The 21,011-nt window shown below is 37.4% G+C and overlaps 1 protein-coding gene across 1 annotated transcript in view; it reads left to right on the top strand.

Moving 5' to 3' along the window:
• Positions 1 to 1,013: 1,013 nt before the first annotated feature.
• The window catches only part of pcsk2 (proprotein convertase subtilisin/kexin type 2), a 53,982-nt gene continuing 33,984 nt past the window's right edge, over positions 1,014 to 21,011 (top strand). The window contains exons 1-5 of the mRNA XM_007238536.4: positions 1,014 to 1,443; positions 7,673 to 7,777; positions 16,938 to 17,051; positions 17,455 to 17,563; positions 18,363 to 18,400. Coding sequence (XP_007238598.2) covers positions 1,261 to 1,443; positions 7,673 to 7,777; positions 16,938 to 17,051; positions 17,455 to 17,563; positions 18,363 to 18,400 — 549 coding nt within the window. The 5' untranslated portion in view covers positions 1,014 to 1,260. The remainder of the gene's footprint in view (positions 1,444 to 7,672; positions 7,778 to 16,937; positions 17,052 to 17,454; positions 17,564 to 18,362; positions 18,401 to 21,011) is intronic.

Raw genomic sequence — 21,011 nt, 5'->3', positions numbered from 1 at the left:
AATGAATTCCAAATGGCTTAAACCACCACATGATTCTTGATACCATCTTGATCTTTCAGCTGATTCACAGAAAACAGATAGAAAAATCTCATCTGTGCAGCAAACACATCCCAGTGAGTACACTCAGAAGTGTGCACACTTACAGTGAGACAGTGAGCACATGTGCCCGGAGCAGTGGAAATAATCATTGACTAATCCACTAATCAGACAAATAATTCTCAGAATCCTAGTCGATTACCAAAATAATCATTAGTTGCAACTAAAACTGCATATCGAAATTAGATACCAAAAGGGCATGGTGAAAATGTTTCCAGAACAAAACGTCAAAAGAAATCGGAGCTTATTTGCAATAATTTGCATGAATCGTGGAGATTGCATACAGCGATAGAAATAAAAACCACGACGCCACAGTGGCATCCCAACAAGATCTCAATAAAAAGACGGAGCCTCTCATAGTGAGAATGATATTACTCATGTCGGCTGTTAAATAAATACGCTGTGTGAGAATAATTATTACTTTTTATATTTTTTGGTATCTGAAAGGTTTCGGAAAAGTATCGTTTGGGTATCGGTATTGAATTCAAAGTGTCATATTGGTATAAACATTTTTAAAACATTACGCCATGCCTTAGTTGAGTCCCTCAGTGAAGAGGTATGAGACTGTGAGGTGGTGAGAGTGGGTGGAGGTGAGTGCTGGGTGGTGGTAATAGTGAGTGGTGGTGAGACTGGGTGGTGATGATATTGGGTGGTGGTAATAGTGGGTGGTGATGATATTGGGTGGTGGTGAGAGTGGGTGATACTGAGTTCTGGTGAGGACTGGGAAGTGTGCTCTGGTTTGTGGTTCAGCTGGATGGAGGAATTCTCCAGGGTGCTGAAATCGCCCTTTTCCACGGCCTCGCCTCCACCGGAGAGGCGGAGAGAAAGTCGGGACACGAGGCGGGGCGAGCATGTGCTGACCACGCCCCCTCTCCGTGATTTGGCGTCGCTGTGCGGAACGTCACGCGCAGAAGACCCCCAGCACGTTGGTGCCCCTGAATTATAGATGAAAGGCTGCAAACATGCAGATCGTGGTCGCGCCTGCGAAACAACGAGCGCTCGCGACCAGGAGATGAGATCTGAGGACTGCTGATCCAGCCGTCTGTCGGTCGGGGCGGGCGGGCGCGCGCCTGTGTGTGCGTGTGTGTGTGAGTGCGCGTGTGTGTGTGTTTTTATCCTTGTGCTGAATCCACTCCACCGCGCGGACACACCGACGGAGGCGCGATGCTGGGATGCTGGAAATCCGGGACGGCGCTCGCGCTCGCGCTGCTGAACGCGTGGCTCCTCGGTACCGGAGCCTCCAGCCGGGGCGCGCGCTCACAGCACCTGCTGGTGCAGCTGCACGAGGGGGCCGACGAGGACGGCCATCAACTTGCAGTGGACTATGGATTTGGAAGCGCGAGGAAGGTGAGTGCAAAATGCATTTAATTGCATTTAACATCAAAATGCATCCATATCATCACCATCTGCACCTCATCTGATCCTCGCTCTACATCCAATTTCCAGAAACTCATCAAACACAGTGAAAACACTCATGAAAACTCTTATACTTACAGTTATATATGGTTATATTGGCAGAATTTGGTCATATGCATTATTATGACATCAGAAGTCCAGGCTCTAATGCCACTGTGGAGTTTAAATATAATCAAAATACTCAAAATGATGTAAAATGTAATTTGATCTTGCTCAGAGATTTGCTCTAATTAATTTTGATATAATTTCCAATTATTAGTCCTATCAAAGTTGTTACTGTTTCTGTTTGTACAATGTTATTTGGTATGACTTTATTTGGATGGTCCATTATATATATATGAACATACATAAATAATATATATATATATATTATACATTCAGCTAATATTTATTTGTAAGTCTATTAAATGCATCTTGAACATATACTTAATCCTAAGCTTGACTATAAATTAACCCAAAATCTTTATCTTAATCTTTACCATAACCCAAACCTTAACTTAAACCTAAACCTAGGGTTAAATCTAACCCTGAAATGTTAAGAGTAGACTTTGGAGTAGAATTGAGTAGAGAATCATTTAAATTTCACCTAAAGATTGCATTTAACAGACATTCAATTAAATGTTAGTTGAATGTCACTTGAGCATCTATGAGGCATCTATTATATACCATCCAAATAAAGTGTTCACTATTATTGTCATTTTAAAGTGGTTTAAGACTGATAGAGATGTAATGAAAAAATAATAGAATAAAAATTGAACAGAATAGTACAAAAATAATAAATGTTTAATTATATTATTAAGACTAAGAATATATTTAAACAGTAGGACTGGAATATAAAACCTATTATCTTAATAAATCCTACAAAAAATGAAACACTTGATCATTAGATCATACTAATATATCGTTCAATATAAGTTATGTTAAGTTATAACTATGATTTTTTCAGTGGAGAGGTACCTTTAGAAATTCACAAAATATTTACATTAAATTTGGCTCAGTTTGTGCTTCTCTAGCTGCCCACACATGTTTAGGTCTGTTTAGTGCTGGAATTTAGTGTAATGTGATGTTTTTTATCATCCTTTATCTGGTTTGGATTGGTATTTAAATGAGACAACTGCAGCAATGGTCTTAGTCTTGATGGCTTTGCTGAATATCCTCAGGATTTCTGTTTACGTCTGTTTTCTCAGATGAAATGAGATTAAGTCTATAAGCCTGGTGTAGCATTAAAAAATATAATAAAAACATGCTTGAAGGGTAAATAAACCCCCTGATTTTAGCTGACTGCACCTTCAGATTAAATTTGAAAAATGATAAAAAAAACTGAAGATTAGATTGGGAGGGGCACTGGGTGATGTATGGGTTTAGGGGTGTGGCAGGAGGGAGAGCTGATTGGGCTGAGTAGCATGCCTTTAGACTGGGGTTAAAAGCAGTGAGATTATTGGGGGTTTGTATGATTGATTGACTGATTTGCTTATTTAATATTGCATATCCTCACCTATATCACAGATGAACCTGAGAGGGCGCTAGAGAGGCAGAAATGACCACAATAAAAACGTTTTTTAAAGGTTATAAAAGGGTTATAATGTTTTAAGCAGGACTGGTATGTTTCATTACTTCCAAATTACATATTTCACCTATTAATGAACAAAAATATGGTTTAGTGTTTAGTGCCTCTTTAAAATAAACATTCTTTAGAGCTCTCCATACAAAAATATACAGTGTACAAATGAACAGTTCTGTTTCTTTAGTCTTAAGCTAATATTAGACCCTTGTGATTGTGGGCAGTTAAAGTTTACGAACCAGGATCTAATGAATTGTCCTTTTATTACCAGAAGTGTCATAAAACGTTGAGAGGATTGGCCTGTAATGTTGTTAGCCTCTCCAAACAGAACAGCATCAAGCTACTGTTCTAATGTATTTCTGACATATATATTACATTTACATATATTAAAGCAGATAGTGTGGGAAGAGGCTGCGTGACCGGATCAACCTCTGACTGAGATTCTGACAAAGATCTGCTCAGTAATTGAAAACAAATCCTATCGCCTGCAATAAAATACAATCTGCTATCTGATGCAGAGAAACCTGATCTGAATGTAAAATGTAAAATGTAAATGTAAAACACGAGTCATTTTAGAGCATTTCCATTGGTCTAATCATCCAAAATCATCCATGTTCTATTGGACAGCAGAAATATAAAGTATATATATATATATATATATATTATACAGTAAATTATACAGTTATTACCAAGCAGTTAATATGGACCACCTGTACAAACACACCTTCATGTACAGTCATTATCCAATCAGCCAACCATGTGCCAACAGGGCAATGCATAAATCCATTCATGCAGAAATGAGTCAGCAGCTTCAAGTAATATCCACCTCAATATAAACATCAATTTATCATGTTTTACACTGAAATCAGGATGTCCAGAGTTCGTACGATTGTGAAAAATGTGAAAAAATCCTGGAAATTGAACAAAGTAATTTTCAGGCCTGGGTAAGTTTTGAAAAAATAAAAATACCCAGAAATTTTTGCTTTATTTTCCATTATCGAATGAGAAAAGCTGTTTTTGTTTCAGCTGGACTATAACTGTAAATTCACGCAGTGGGAAATGCTGATTTCTAAATGCTGATTTAATGCTGTCCGGCTTCATTCAGACACATATAAGGGAGAAACGTGCAAAATATGCATATTGTTGCTGTCCAATGACAAACAAGTATCTTTATTTTCGTCCGTTTTTATTTGCTACATAATTTGAACAGACAAACTGTTCCTTACACTATTTCTAGATGAACAGACCAATAGAAATACTTGAAATAAATGATCTGAAATCAACTCTTTTTACATTGACTTTAATTGAAAGTTTAGAAGGTTTTTTTCTTGTCACTCCTGTAAAGTTGCTGTTTTGGAGATAATTGTTTTTCATTGGACAACAATGATATAAAGTATATATATTTTTAGCTAATTATACAGTTATCACCAAGCACTTCATATGGATCACCTGTACACACACATCTTCATGTACAGTCATTATCCAATCCGCCAACCATGTGCCAACAGGGCAATGCATAAAACCATTCATGCAGAAATTCCACATTAATATGTGGAAAAATATGATTTTTTTGGTGTGATTTCTATAACTGCTGAACTCCTGAGATTATTTTTTTAACACAAGGTAAAGTAAGAGAAGAAGATGCAGCCAGTGAGCTGCAGCTTTGCCAACTGGAAACTGGATCTTGTTGAAAAGAGAGAAAAACAGAAGCTGAGATGAGTGCAGGGGGGATGCCCTGCTCAGTATTAGCGTAGTGTTACTGATACACAATGCTAATATGCTTAATGAGTGTGTATTTAAATATAAACAGATTGGAAATTCCCAAACAGTGTACAACTATATTATTGATGTTTTTACTGTATAAGGTTTATAATGTGCAGAGGATAATAATAATAATAATGATAATAAACACATTCAGTCCATCACATCCTATTAATGCAGACGAATTTAATCCATTTATGAAACATACTGCCCTCGTCTGACATCACAGCACTCATTTATTTGGTCTCCATAAAGAGCCATTTATTAGGTAACAGAGGGCATTATTAGCCTGACAGATTAGTGTTGTCAAATGTCAGATTGTGAGATGTGTGTGTGTGTGTGTGTGTGTGTGTGTGTGTGTGTGTGTGCTCAGTGGGCTGTTGCGGCACGCATCGACGTGGAACACAGGACTACATGTGTGGCATTTGAAATCTCACCCGCCTTCAGCCCACGCCTTTCTGTTCATGTCTCACAAAATTTGGCTCCTGCATGAAATCACGTCCAGTCGTCTGTCCAGGCTAGAGCTCCAGCAGCACCACAGCTCTGATATTAATACATATTGTTATAAATATCAATAGTGAGCATCAAAATAACATAATGATATTGGAAATTGGAAATGGGAAATTCCATTGCACAAAAAATATAAAAATCATACCCTATATCTTAAAGCAACACTATACAGCATTGTTACCTTAAAATTGCAACTTTTAAATTATGTTGATAAAGATCTGGGCGATATATTGCATTTTTAAGAAATATTCATATACAGAGTCCTCACATAATTATTGGCATCCCTAGTTAAAATGTGTTAAAAGCCTTTAAATAAATTCAATTTGTAATGCGGACGCATAATCTCACTCTGAAAAAACAATAGAAAAAACAACCTTCAACTCAAGTGAATTCAAGAATATTTAAACATTTTTTTTCATAAAATGACCTGTTCCACCTGTTTATTGGCACCCTTAACAGTCATTTTATGTCATTTCTACTGTAGTTTATAAAGCAGATTAAATATATAGGAACATTCAATTTGTAATTCATCACTTCCTGTTTCTCTGGGGTATAAATATGGCGTTACACAGAGGCCTATTTCTCTTAATCTCTCTTAAACATGGGAAAGACAAGAGAAAACACAAACTAATCTGACGCTAACAATCATCGGGCGCTATCTACTAACATTCAGCTGAATGTCCATTACCTGCAACTTAACCATATGTTGAATGTAAATGATTCAAAATAGAACATAACCCTACACCTATTCTTACACCTTAACCCTTAATCAACCCTAAAATCTAACCCTAAGCTTAACCCTTAATCAACCCTAAAATCTAACCCTAAGCTTAACCCTTAATCAACCCTAAAATCTAACCCTAAGATTAACCCTAAATCAACCCTAAAATCTAACCCCAGCCTTAACCCTAAATCAACCCTAAAATCTAACCCCAGCCTTAACCCTAAATCAACCCTAAAATCTAACCCCAACCTTAACCCTAAATCAACCCTAAAATCTAACCCCTGCCTTAACCCTAAATCAACCCTAAAATCTAACCCCAGCCTTAACCCTAAATCAACCCTAAAATCTAACCCCAACCTTAACCCTAAATCAACCCTAAAATCTAACCCCAACCTTAACCCTAAATCAACCCTAAAATCTAACCCCTGCCTTAACCCTAAATCAACCCTAAAATCTAACCTCAACCTTAACCCTAAATCAACCCTAAAATCTAACCCAAACTTAACCCTTAATCAACCCTAAAATCTAACCCTACACTGAACCCTAACCTTAACTCTAAAATCTAACCCTAAGCTTAACCCTAAATCAACCCTAACATCTTAGCCTACACTGAATCCTAACCTTAATCCTTAATCAACCCTAAAATCTAACCCTACACCTAACCCTAACCTTAACCTAAACCTAAGCTTTAAATCTAACTCTAAACGCAATGCTAAGATGTTAAGATTAGAGTTTGGGTTAGAGTTGGATGTAGGGTTATATTCAATAGAGAATCATTTACTTTTACCTAATAGTTCAAATGAATTTAATAAGCATGCAGTTGAATGTTAGTTGAATGTCAGTTGATCATCATCAAATGGACCATCCAAGTAAAGTGTTACCTATTTCTTTTGGCATTGTTGTACTATATTATTTAAAAAATAACAATAATAATTTATTAGAAGTCAAAGAACACTTATTAACCAGGGGTGCCCATAATTATGGTGGGTGCTGTAAACGTGTTGAATGTATCTTAACTTATCCCCACATTTCAGCATTAAAAAGCATTAAACATGCACTGATGCAGTGTACAGTGCCGTCGCTGGCCTTTAGGAGATTTCGTATCTCACAGAAATTATGCAACAGCACTCCTCATTTGCATTAAATGGACACGCTTCATTAAACATTGTGCGAACTCTAATTGCTTCGCCCGCCTCGCTCCCGCACGCAGCGCGAGACGTGAGACGGGATGCGCTGAATCCACGTCGCGTTTAGCGCTGATCCGTCTCAAACCCACATCTTCTGACTTCATCGTTTAGCCTGGTTGCTTATCAGACATCTGATCTGCTGAGTGTTAGCAGCATGAATAGTTTCAGTTATTGTCTGAATGCTGCTCCAGACTGACTGTATTACACTTACAGCACACAGGCAGCATCAGCATGCTGATGAATAAATACGGGAGAGAAACAGTGAGGAGATATCAGGACCGGCGAGGCGACCCTGAATAAACCTTTAATAAAACATGATCTCAACACTCTGCTCCGTCTCTCTGCTGACTGGAAGCACGGCCTCGTCTCCTGATGCATTTTTTAATGGCCTCATATGGTGTTTGTCTTTTCTTCCAGCTTCCCTTCGGCGAGAGGCTTTTTCATTTCTACCCGCGGGACACTCCCAAGACCAGGAGGAAACGCAGCCTTCGCCATCGCCAGCGTCTGGAGAAGGACCGGCGGGTGAGCCTACCAGCTCAGTGTGTGGTTCCCATAGAAACCGGCCTGATTCCAGTCCCTAGAAAACAATGGTTAATAGGGGTGTGTGATGCAGCCTAAAAATGAGATCATAGTGTTTTCAGAGGTCTCAGTTAAAACACTGATCACAGCACACTGTACACAGTGAAAGGGTCTTTCTGAGAAAAGCACTATAGACCTTTCCAGTGCATCATTCAGTCTATTATTACTCAGCGTACTGTATGAATGAATCTAGTTAGTGATAGATTTTTGTGATATAATATAAGATATAATATCAGTGTTGTCAGAAACACAAAGTGGCATTGTTTAATTGTAATTCTCAGCAGCTGAATCTTTGTTTAAGGTGTGGCAGTAGGCTATAAGTGGTAAAATGTAGTTGTTAAAAAATAACTGTATAATGCACAGTTATTTTTTTGGAATTTGTTTAACTTAAATGTACAAAAAATATATATACTTATCGTGTAAAAAGATTTGGACACATGTCTAGTTATAAAGTCTCAGAACTCCATAGGACTTCATAAGTAGGTCAAAAACTGCAATTTTTGCAATTTTATTTGGAATTTGGGGGAAATGTTGTCTGTAGTTTATAGAATAAAACAACAATGTTCATTTTACTCAAACATAAATCTATAAATAGCAAAATCAGAGAAACTGATTCAGAAACTGAAGTGATCTCTTATTTTTTTCCAGAGCTATATATGCCTTTCAGTACTACATACAATGAAGACTTTAGTAATAAAAAAAAATAATTGTTCATGCTTTTAAAACTAGAATTGCAGCAGTTGTAAAGTCAGGATTCAGTGCATGTTAAACACAAGACTGTTCAGGTCAATGGTGGTAAGCCTTTCAAAATCGATGCAGAGTGATGCAGAGGAGTTTTCACCCCTCAAATAATATTCAGCTGTTGTGATAGAGTGCTGGGTATTGATCCTGCTTCCTGTTTTCACACTTTGGCCGAGCTGCTGCTTACAGCCTGTGCTGCTGCCTGTTTACTCTGAGACAGGGCCGGTATTTGATCAGCACTTCATCCTCTTCATCCTCTTCATCCTCTGCTTCTCCACCCTTACAGACTGCTGAGTAACGGCACAGTTACTGAAGGTAGCAGGGCATGACCTTTTACCTGCAGCGTTAATGTATAGAGTCATTTTAGAATTAGAAGCGTCATGTGTTCATTAGATAATAAAGGATGATACAGGCTGATGATGGTGTACCCTCACAGCTTATAACACAGCTAACAGCTCAACAAACACTACAGCCAACACTGCAACCAGTCACCCACTCAATACTCCGGTTAACACCACTGCAAACAACTACAAAATTTACCCCACAGTCAATATTACAGATAGTACAGTCAACACCATAGATGACACTACAATTAACACTGTAACACCACAGTTAATACTGCAGTCAACACCACAGTTAATACTGCAGTCAACACCACAGTTAATACTGCAGTCAACATTACAGTTAATACTGCAGTCAACACCACAGTTAATACTGCAGTAAACACCACAGTTAATACTGCAGTCAACACCACAGTTAATACTGCAGTCAACATTACAGTTAATACTGCAGTCAACACCACAGTTATTACTTCAGTCAACACCACAGTTAATACTGCAGTCAACACCACAGTTATTACTTCAGTCAACACCACAGTTAATACTGCAGTCAACACTACATTTAATACTGCAGTCAACACTACAGATAATACTGCAGTCAACACCACAGTTAATACTGCAGTCAACATTACAGTTAATACTGCAGTCAACATTACAGTTAATACTGCAGTCAACACCACACTTAATACTATGGTCAACACCACAGTTATTACTTCAGTCAACACCACAGTTATTACTTCAGTCAACACCACAGTTAATACTGCAGTCAACACTACATTTAATACTGCAGTCAACACTACAGATAATACTGCAGTCAACACCACAGTTAATACTGCAGTCAACACCACACTTAATACTATGGTCAACACCACAGTTATTACTTCAGTCAACACCACAGTTATTACTTCAGTCAACACCACAGTTAATACTGCAGTCAACACTACATTTAATACTGCAGTCAACACTACAGATAATACTGCAGTCAACACCACAGTTAATACTGCAGTCAACATTACAGTTAATACTGCAGTCAACAGTAAAGTTAATACTGCAGTCAACACTACATTTAATACTGCAGTCAACATTACAGTTAATACTGCAGTCAACACCACAGTTATTACTCCAGTCAACACCACAGTTAATACTGCAGTCAACACTACATTTAATACTGCAGTCAACACCACAGTTAATACTGCAGTCAACACCACACTTAATACTTCAGTCAATACTAGTTAATACTGCAGTCAGCACTACACTGAACACCACAGTTTATACTGCAGACAACACTACAGTCAACACCACAGTTAATACTTTAGTCAACACTACATTTAATACTGCAGTCAACACCACAGTTAATACTGCAGTCAACACCACAGTTAATACTTCAGTCAATACTAGTTAATACTGCAGTCAACACCACAGTTAATACTATGGTCAACACCACAGTTAATAATACAGTCAACACCACAGCCAACCCTAGAGATAACACCACCATTAATACTGCAGTCAATGTCACAGTTAACACTACAGTCAACACCACAGTTAACACTACAGTTAATACTACAGTCAACACTACAGTTAATACTACAGTTAATACTACAGTCAATACCACAGCCAACACTACAGGTAACACCACAGTTAATACTGCAGTCAATATCAGAGCCAACACCACAGTCAACACCACAGTTAATACTACAGTCAACACTACAGTTAATACTACAGTCAACACTACAGCCAACCCTAAAGATAACACCACACAGTTAATACTACAGTCAACACCATAGCCTTTACTACAGTTAACACCACAGTTATTACTATAAATAACACCACAGTGTTAATACAGTAAATCACCATAGTGTGAGCAGTGTAGTGGATGAAACACTTTTACTTCTTTAAATGATAAATGATCTCTTAAAGCCAGATTGAACTCTAACTCTTGACTAATGAAGTGTAACAGCAGTAGAGTAGCTGTGTTTTTACGCTACAGTTTTTATGGTGTGATTCTGGGTTTCAGTCTTTTTATATAGTGATAGTACATGCTGCATTTTCTATGTAAGACAAAGCGAGCTCCAGCACAGATTATTCATTTGTTTATGGTGTGTCGTTGTAATTGCTATAAATCTTCTGGTGAAAGCAGTTTCAGTCTCTGTGACTTGTAGATTTCATCATTATGTGGGAAACAAATAGTGCCCAGGGGAACGACTGCATGGATCGATTGCAGCCTTGAAGCTTGTTAGCAGTGTTAACCTTTCTGTGAAAATGCTGTGCGGTGTGCCTTTCTTTAACAAAGCTATAAATATTTAATTGCGACAGTTTACAGATAACCTGCTGTTGTTTAGGTGCCCTGGTTTGTGTTGTATGGAAAGAAAGCTTAAGGACTGTATTTAGCACAGTTCTGTAGGATGCTTAACTGAAATGTACTGTAATGTTGCAGTACGTGTTTGTTCTGTGGGAGGGAATTCTGGGACTGGGTTGGCTGGGTTGACTGGGTTGGGAGAATCCAAGTTGGTTTTGGAATATGACTAAGTGTCTTAAATACAGCTCTGAAAAACCCACTTAAAAATGATGAGTTTCTTTGATTTTCCACTTAAAAAAAACAGGACGATGGATGATCACAAGCTAAATCAAACCAAGCTGAACTGCTTGATTTTTTGCACCAGGAGTAAAGCAGCATAAAGTTATCCAAAAGCAGTGTGTAAGACTGGTGGAGGAGAACATGATGCCAAGATGCACAATGAAAAGCATGATTAAAAACCAAATCAGGGTTATTCCACCAAATATTGATTTCTGAACTCTTAAAACTTTATAAATATGAATTTGTTTTCTTTGCATTATTTGAGAAAGTCTGAAAATTCTGCATCTGTTTTGTTATTTCAGACATTTCTCATTTTCTGCAAAAAAATGATCTAAATGACAATAGTTTTTATTTGATTATTTGGGAGAAATGTTGTCTGTAGTTTATAGAATAAAACATAAATGTTAATTTTACTCAAACATAAACCTATAAATAACAAAATCAGAGAAACTGATTCAGAAACTGAAGTGCTCTCTTAATTTTTCCAGAGATTAACTCGTACATTTTGAGGATGTAAATGTAGTTTAAATGTTGTGAAACTATTCCGCTGTGTAATACAGTTCACTTTATACAGGACAGAGAATTGTCAGATAGCCTACATCTCATATTTCATGGAAATGACATGGTATGAACAGAAAATTACTATATGTAAGATCTTTGTGCTAAAGTTCACCAAATTATGAGGCTGTGAAGCCAATTTAATCCAAAGAGGAGAGCTTGTACTTGTCAGACTGATTTCAGATTCTCCTCCTCATTATTAGGCAGGAACAGCACTGTACTCAGAATGTTACGAGTGAGCCAGCCTGTCTCTGAAACTAGTGATTAGAGGAAGATCCTTTTTCTTCATGTCAGTCTTTAGTTACTGAGCTCTGAGTGGAAATTTTGGTTTAAGGGAAGATCGAGATGTCGAAAATAATTTACCAAAAATATAACCCAGACATTTCTGAATCACCTAATGGCCTCTATTTTACAAAAGGTGCGTCGAGATGCTCATTTTATTTAGCATTCTATTTATTATTGATGTAAAAGTTGGGTTTGTGCACTGCTGTGTGACTTTACATGTGTGTGTCTAACAACTGGGAGTATACAGCTTTTTTTTTGTAAAAAAAAAACAACAACTAAGAAAGCACTTACAAATGACGAGTTTCTTCGATTTTACCAAATTGAAAACCTCTGGAATACAATCAAGATGAAGATGGATGATCACAAGCCATTAAACTAAGGCATAAAATTATCCAAAAGCAGTGTGTAAGACTGGTGGAGGAGAACATGATGCCAATATGCATGATGAAAACTGTGATTAAAAACCAGGGTTATTATTCCACCAAATATTAATTTCTAAACAGTGGGCAGGGCCAAGCTGCTGTTTTATTGGTTTATAAACTTGTTCATTGGCTGGTTAATAATCTATTCTAATATAGACAGCAGCTCTCAAATAGTGTTAAGACAAATGTCAACAAAATGTTTAAAAATAAAGGAAGTAAATATTGTCCATTGTAATGGATGCAGAGTCTGAAAGGTTTAAAAGACACAGGCACAAAGCATGAAAATAGACTGTTGGCAGGGTGTAAGATAGCAATGAGCATCGTGACGTTCCTTCTGCGGGGTGTAAGTTTGTGGGTGGAATCCATTAAAACTGAGAGTATCTATCTCTTTTTAACTCTGGATATTTTGGAGCATTAAAATCACAATAAAACCCATACGTCAAAAAAACTCAAAGAACCCATAAGAAATGTGTTGTTTGCTTGTTTCTGTGAGTCAGGTTTTAATTAATCCACCAGTTTTCAAGGCCAGTGCACGACTTCTCTTTATAAAGCCTGCATTCAGCAACAGTGCGCAGCGTTTTTTTTTTCATCTCCAGACTGTGTACTGAGTCAGAACAAGCGAGGGCACCGCTGGGAATTCTCCTTTCTAAACTAACTAAGGAAAAATGGCCTGTTTTTAAGCTGCAGGTCTGCTTGCTGTGTCTCACCTCTTTTATTTCAGCTCCATTAAATCTATTCTGCGCTGGCTCTGAAAAGAAATGTTGTGTGTATTTTATTTATTTTGTCACAAGTATTCAAAAGATTATTTAAATTGGGGTTTCTGAATGGTTCTTGGTTCTATAATTAGTATAGAACATTTACATTATCTGAATGTTTTACAAACTCTAAAAAGTTATGTAAAGGTACATTTTTGATCAACAAGGTCCAGTTATAGCTTTTTTTAACTATTTTATTTCAAAATTTTCTCCCATTTTCTCCCCAATTTACAAGGCCAATTACCCAACCTATTCATAAGAACTCCCCCTATCACTAGTGATGCCCCAACACACCAGGAGGGCGAAAACCAGCAGAAGGCTCCTCCGACACATTTGAAGTCAGACTCCACCACTTTTTGAACTGCCGCGCACCGTAATTACACTTCGGGCGCTCGTTTCCACGGAGATCCACATAAAAACATAACAGTGAGAGGAGCTACTGAACTCTTTGTCATGTGACTGAGAAAGCCTGAAAAAACTCACTTGTCCTCCCACTGTTTTTTTTTTTATAATTGCAGTTCGGATGCAGGAGTTTTAGAAGTGTGAAGTATTTTTATACAAAGACGTCCCCCTGAGAAACAACTGTAATCCTGTACAGATAGGGCTTTACACTCCTGCCTACGATGTTTTAACGTGCCAAAGTCCAAACTCATACTTTGTACACAGTTGGTTTAATGAAACATGATTTTTTTGTGTCCAAAACTAAAACTAATACGTAGAAATCCAGAATGATTGGAAACACATACAGTAGTCTCTCTCTACTATAAATATGATCATTAACTACTAATTATTAAATTAATATTTCCATCCCTGACTCGTCCTCCCTCCCCTCTCCCGGATTTAATGTCATTAATCTGACTTACCCACACACACACACACACACAAACACACACACACACACACACAGGTTTGTAGCTTCCCCACTGTTTAACCCAGATTATAACCCGTGAACCTGGGGCTAAACTTGTTTAAAATCTGAACTAAAGCAGAACAAAAGTGAATATTCATTAAAGTACACAGTTACGTATCACGCTTGTGCTGCCTGGAGTGATGTTCTAGCGGCTATCAAAGAGCTTTGAAAGCACTTCTTAAATGAGCCCAGACCTCCCTTTGATCCGCACAATGTCTGCGCGATGAAAGCGAGAGAACATGCAAATCTGTGGACATAATTCAGCCGCTCTTTGTTTCCGAGGCCTTATCACGCTCCATACTGCCTGTTGAACGAGCGTCTGGCTTCTGTGGGTTAGAGCTTCTGTGATGGAGCCCAGGCTGAGGGGTAGAATTAGCATAGTGGTTTCACTCAGGAAGCACGCTTATGAATCATTGTTGGCATTATGTTATTGTTCTTCAAGGATTATTTTAACCTTATCACTGAAAAAGAAAAATAATTTCCTTTGCTTTTATTAAATTATAAAGTGTTACTTGGGGTAATTACATTGTCAAAATGTCAAATAATAAAAATAATAATAATAATAATAATAAAATCTAATGTCACAAAAGAAACAGTGCTTGATTTTTGGAATTTATTTTTTTGCAACATTATTCAGTAGAAAGATAAATATTACAAAGAGCAATACATGATTTTAAGAATGTTTAGGTTGGAGTAGGTGTTGGATCAAAGTGCAAAGCAGATAGGAAGATAATAAATATATGTTTATATGTAAAAATTATTTAATTAAAAATTAAACTGCTTATTCAGCTGTTTCTCCACCAAAGAGACTGGAGAATGGGTGGGATAAAAAACAAAAACTCAAAAGAAGTGCAGAAAAAAAGGCGGGAAATGCCACAAAAGGCGGCTTTCAGCTTTAAATAAACCCAACTTAAACTTAAACACAACCAAACTCAAAAAGTACTGAACATGACCCAGTCCTCTCCTTTTACTTCTTGTCCTGTGTTTCTTTTATGATTTTCATTTCTTTTACTCCCTTTTTCTTTGTCTTTTAACCTTTTCTTCTCCCTTTTTTTCTTTGATGCTAATCACTAATGACGCTAATATTCTATAGAATAGAAATAGGCTTATTAGGTCATAACTCTTAGTCATATTCATTAAGCTACACCTACAGAATTACCTGATGTCTCAGCATAGTGTTGTAGAGGTTCCTAATGGGGTCCTGCAATAATCCATTCACATTTACAGTGAATATTTACAGTATATGCTTACACTTTTAAATTAAAGTCACTTCTGACATTGTTGTTTGACTGGTGTTTTATGGTGTAATTGTGTTCTGTCTGTTTTAAATGCTGAAAATGTTGATGTTTAGGCTGTTATCTGGGCCAGGCTTCAATTGGAAACCAGAGCATTGTGTCTCAATGGGACTGACCTGGTTAAATTAAGGCTAATCAAAATAAAATAAAATAAAATAAAAATGTAAAATAAATATAATATATAAAAAAAAACATTGAGAACAGTTCAGCATTTCTGTTTTGGCGAGAACATTGTCGCACTGTATCCATCTGTGGTTTTGTTCCAGCACCCAGATTTGGAAAAAAGCCATTCATACTGCACTACTGCTTTATTCCACAGTGTTATGTGGGTCAAATGAAAGCAGGAAATGTAGGGCAGAACTGGGCCACGAGTTATTTACTGTCTTGTATGAACCCAAAAAACTGAATGTGTAAAAACAGTATAAAATGTTGACACATGTTGATTCCTTTCTAATGCGATTACAGCCTTAATTTACTGTTAATTTTCAAACATACTACTGCTGATCCTGTTAAAACGATAATAACTTAACTGTGGTTGATCACCTGAGTTGCAAACAGCCAAAAGAAATTAAAAATAAAGAAAAGGGCAAACATTTTTTTCACTCCGCTGTCTATGAGAACCATTCTTAAAAAAAAATCCATAATTTTCAACTGAACTTGTCATAAAACAAAATGTAGAACATATGCAGATAACATTGTTGTCCAATGAAAAACATATACAAGTATAAGTATCGCCAAAACAGCAACTTTACAGGAGAGAAGAAAAACCTTCCAAACTTTCAATGGTAGTCAATGTAAAAATAATGTATTTTAGGTCATTTTAAAGTATTTCCATTGGTTTGTTCGGCAAGAAATTTTGGCACAGTATAAGGGAGAGTTTGTCTGTTCAATTTATGGAATAAACTAAAAATCAACAAAAATGGAAATACTTGTTTTTCATTGGACAGTTATTGGATTATATGGTGTGAAGATATGGTGTTTTTTTTTCTTTTTTTCTTCTTCCTCTTCTTCTTCTTCTTCTTTTTCCATTAGAAGGGAAATATTGTACCTTTGTAAAAAATATATATATATAAATGTATATATGATAGATGTTGATTGCACTGGAAGAAATAGGTAGAAGAAGGTTTGTGTATTTAAAAAAAAAAAAAATTATAAAAATGTTAAAACCAAACATGCTACTGTTATATTGTGACTTATATTTTGTGTTTTTATTTTCTGTTACAGGTGAAAAATGTGATCGCTCAGGAGGGTTTCGACCGTCAGAAGAGGGGCTACCGCGACATCAACGACATTGACGTCAGCATGAACGACCCGCTGTTCTCCAAGCAGTGGTATCTTGTGAGTAACTACAGTTGGTATTGTCTTCATTTTGCCTGACCTTCAACACCGGGGCTGTTTATACCAGATTAATAAGAACGGCCGCTGACTCTCGATTTAAATCATCCCTCTCATTAGCAATTGATGTCAGCAGTGAGGCGAAGGCCAGCATCTTCTTAGCGCCGGATCCATTACTCCCAGGCTTTATCATGCATGGGAAACCTTGTCTACTTTATGAAAAGGGAGCATCCCCTTTATTGAGCTTGTCAGTCTGAAACGCTTCCCGGCGGGGTCTCGGCAGAGTGTAATATCAGTGACCTTTATTTTGCACCACTGCGCTCTCATGCTTGTGACTAATTTTCTAATGTCCACGCGCCCGGAACGCTCGGCTCACGCAACGTGTCCATATTGTGTCTCTGATTAGATAAATACAGGCCAGGCCGACGGCACTCCTGGGCTGGACCTCAACGTGGCTGAAGCCTGGAAGATGGGCTACACTGGAAAAGGAGTGACCATCGCTATAATGGATGATGGTATGTTCTCTGAAGATAATGCATGTCTAATGCATAATGCATAATGCAGTCTTTCACCACTACTTAGCTTATGCATGTCAGCGCTGTCCAATAAAAAACAGGTCTCTCCATTTTTGACGATTTTTACTACATAATTCGAACACACAAACTATCCTGGGGTGCGTTTCCCAAAAGCGAACAAACTTAGCGAATAAAGAATGTCACACCTTAGCCTTTGTATGACTTTTCTTTGTTTTTCCTTTATTTGTCATCCCTGTCCTGCTTTTCAGTCTGTTTTGTTTTCCTTTTCACATGTTTTCCTTTCCATTATCACATGGCTCTGTTTAGTTTCTGTCTTGTTTCTGCTTTAGCCCCACCCAGTCATTGGTGTTCTTACTCGTCTTGTTTCTTACCCCGCCCCCTTGTTTCCTTCTCCAGGTGTTTCCTGTTTCCCAGTTTGCATAAATACCCCATGCGTTCCTTTTTTTTAATCTGTCTTGCTTTGTGTTTGACCCTCAGTCCATTTGTTTGACCCTGCCATGTTTATCCCTGCTTCGATGTTTGATTTGATTGATTAAATTAAGTTTGAGTCACAGCTCATCAATTTTCAGAGCTACCTGCCTGCTGGTGCATGGTGAAGTTATCAATAATCAGAAAGCATTATGAATTTATTGTAAATAACTGTGCTCTGCACAACAAGAAAAGAAAATTTACAAATGAACTTTTAGCATCTTTTATCTTTTAGCATGTAGCGTTTGCTAATAGAGAAGTTCATGTGTTGTTCCGCTAACCAAATTCATTGTGTTTTAATTTTTGACAGGTATTGACTACCTGCACCCAGATCTCGCCTCAAATTATGTAAGTATTCCTTTTTTTAATCATAATTATTCTGTTTTTTTTTTTCTTTTTTTTCCCCCCAACAACACCCCTCCTCTTCTAAGGACAAATTAACCTTTATTTGTGGTTATGTTGTTTTTCTTAATAATAGAGAGATAATAATATGAAGAAAATAACAGGCAAAAAGGGGGGGCGGGGTGAAAAAAAGAAACCATTGGAAAAAAAGGAGAGAGAAAAAAAAGACGAAATATAGCAAAAAAAGAGATAAATATTAAGGAACAATAACAAAAGAAGAACAACATCTACGAATAAGAATATTATATAAGGTGCTATATAATGGTTATAGGTGTATAATAAGTGTATAATGGATGTATAATGGATGCGTAAGTGGTCACAATGTGAGTAGCTGATCAGTGTGTCAGAACTGATGTAAAAGGTTATTTAGTGCTGATCTTGTTTTCATGTGATCTTGAGTTACTCTTTGTCTTTACGTGTGACTAGCCTACAGGTTTAGCTGTCAGTTATAGCCATCGTGTGCATCGTGTGTTCTGTGATCTTCACAGCCAAGGTTTTCTGTAGCTCCTCTTCTGTAGAGCTAACTGAGCCAAGACTGAGCCAAGACAGCTATTTAATGTTAATGTGGAAAAGGCAGAAACACACAGGGACAAAACATGTCATTTCCTTCCCTAAACACAAAGGCTTTTTGTCAGCGGGCTTCTGTTTTTTTTCTGCTAGTGCTTTCATTCACCGCTTGAGCCAACTTACGTTTTCACAGCCAGGAGGAAATAAGCTGCAGAAATTGTAGTGTAAGAATAACTGAGGCATTTGATTAGAGCTCATGACTGAATACCCTGCAGTAAAGGCCAACCTAATTTTAATGGGCAGCACGGTGGCTTAGTGTTTAGCACGTTAGCACGCCTCCCAGCACTGGGGTCTTGGGTTCAAGTCTCTATCTGGATGGAGTTTCCATTAGGGGTGGGCAATATTATATCGTATACAATATATCGTGACACAGAAATATCATGATATTAAACATCCATATCGTGATAATAGGGCTGTTCTGTCTTAAAAGTAGTCTATTATTTACTGTGAAGCTTTAAGTGTATTTATTGTATAATTGTTTTAGTTTGCAGTTTATATGCATGCACTAAATATTCTGCAATATGTTTTGCTGCATTATATTATTTTATGCTATATTATTTATTTTGCCACATAATGATTATACTGTTATACTATTATATTATATTTCTGAAATGAATGAATTATTTTTCTGTTTTTCTATATCGCCAAGAATATCGTTATCGCAAAAATACCCTGAAATATTGTGATATTATTTTAGAGCCATATCGCCCACCCCTAGTTTCCATGTTTCTCCCTGTGTCTATGTGGGTTTCCTCCAGGGACTCTCTCTGTTTTCCTCCCACAGTCCAAAAACATGGAGATCAAGTAAATTGGATATTCTAAAATACTCTAATCTGTATATGTATGTATAGGTATGTGTATTGTTTAGGACTGTATGTGTATAAAATGTGCCCAGATATGGATTGACAAACCTCAGTGATCACATGCAAACAGAGGGACAACAGCCACAGCATCTTAGTTCACTATTATTCCTTTATTATTCCATCTACAGCAATTATTCTACACTAGAAGACTGGGCCAAACATTGTCTACAGTAATTTCTGTTTCAGTTTTAGAGGCTTTATAGGAAAAGGCTCTTCTCTCTGCTGAAGCCTTCTAAACCCTGGGAACTAGTAAAAATCCAGCAGTCTGTGATCATAATGGTAATCATGATGATTTATAATAAGAAATAGCATATCGCTGGTCCTCAGAAGCGAGCCCATATAGACTTTTACATTTCAATGGATGGATTCCATGATCAATACAGTTATAATGAATATATATAATGAAATGAGCTGATATGATCAAATGTTCAGGCTTTAATACAGAACATCACAGCAGTAAATTCTGAAAAGGACTTCCTTTGCTTTGCACAGATGACACATTTGGGTCATGTGCGCAATCAGATCTGCAGCTAATGAAGGGTTTTTCAGCTCGCTTGGTGAGATGGGAGCAGACTGCGCCTTAGCAATTAAGACTTGCTGCTGTTCTTCCATCATAAATGTCATTCCGTAGAGAGTTCTGCATGCGGCTGAGCAGAGACTAAATAAATATCTCCACATTCTGAATTCATTCTTTCTTCCTCTGGTGAATTCGCTCTCACTCTGTCTGTATCGAAGAAAGCAGGTGGTTTTATCAGCAGCGGCACTGGCACATAGGGACCCTGATTTCAGGCTGGAGCGTGCAGCGAGTACAGTGTGTGGGGTCCGGGTCTAGCCCTGTCTTTAAACACAGATGAGTCTTAACCCAAAATTGACATTTGCTTATCTGTAGATAAGCAAAAAGGCAGATAAGGTACATTTAGGCTATTAAATTTATATTTAATGGTAAAAAAAATTGCTAGTTTTGATTTAGCCCAAAATGTCCATGTCCAGAAAGTCCAAAATGTAAATTTCAGATTTGAATTTGGCTATCCAGTTGTCCCATGCTTCCACACATGTGAAGTCAGTCACCCCTTTTTTTTGAGTTGCTACAGATGCATCATTGCCTGATCGGAGGAAAGCGCAGCGAC

The sequence above is a fragment of the Astyanax mexicanus genome, chromosome 7 (assembly GCF_023375975.1).
Source record: "Astyanax mexicanus isolate ESR-SI-001 chromosome 7, AstMex3_surface, whole genome shotgun sequence".
NCBI classification, from domain to species: Eukaryota; Metazoa; Chordata; class Actinopteri; order Characiformes; family Acestrorhamphidae; genus Astyanax; species Astyanax mexicanus.
The sequence above is the reverse complement of the archived record's forward strand: the minus strand, read 5'-3'. Positions and strand labels throughout refer to the sequence as shown.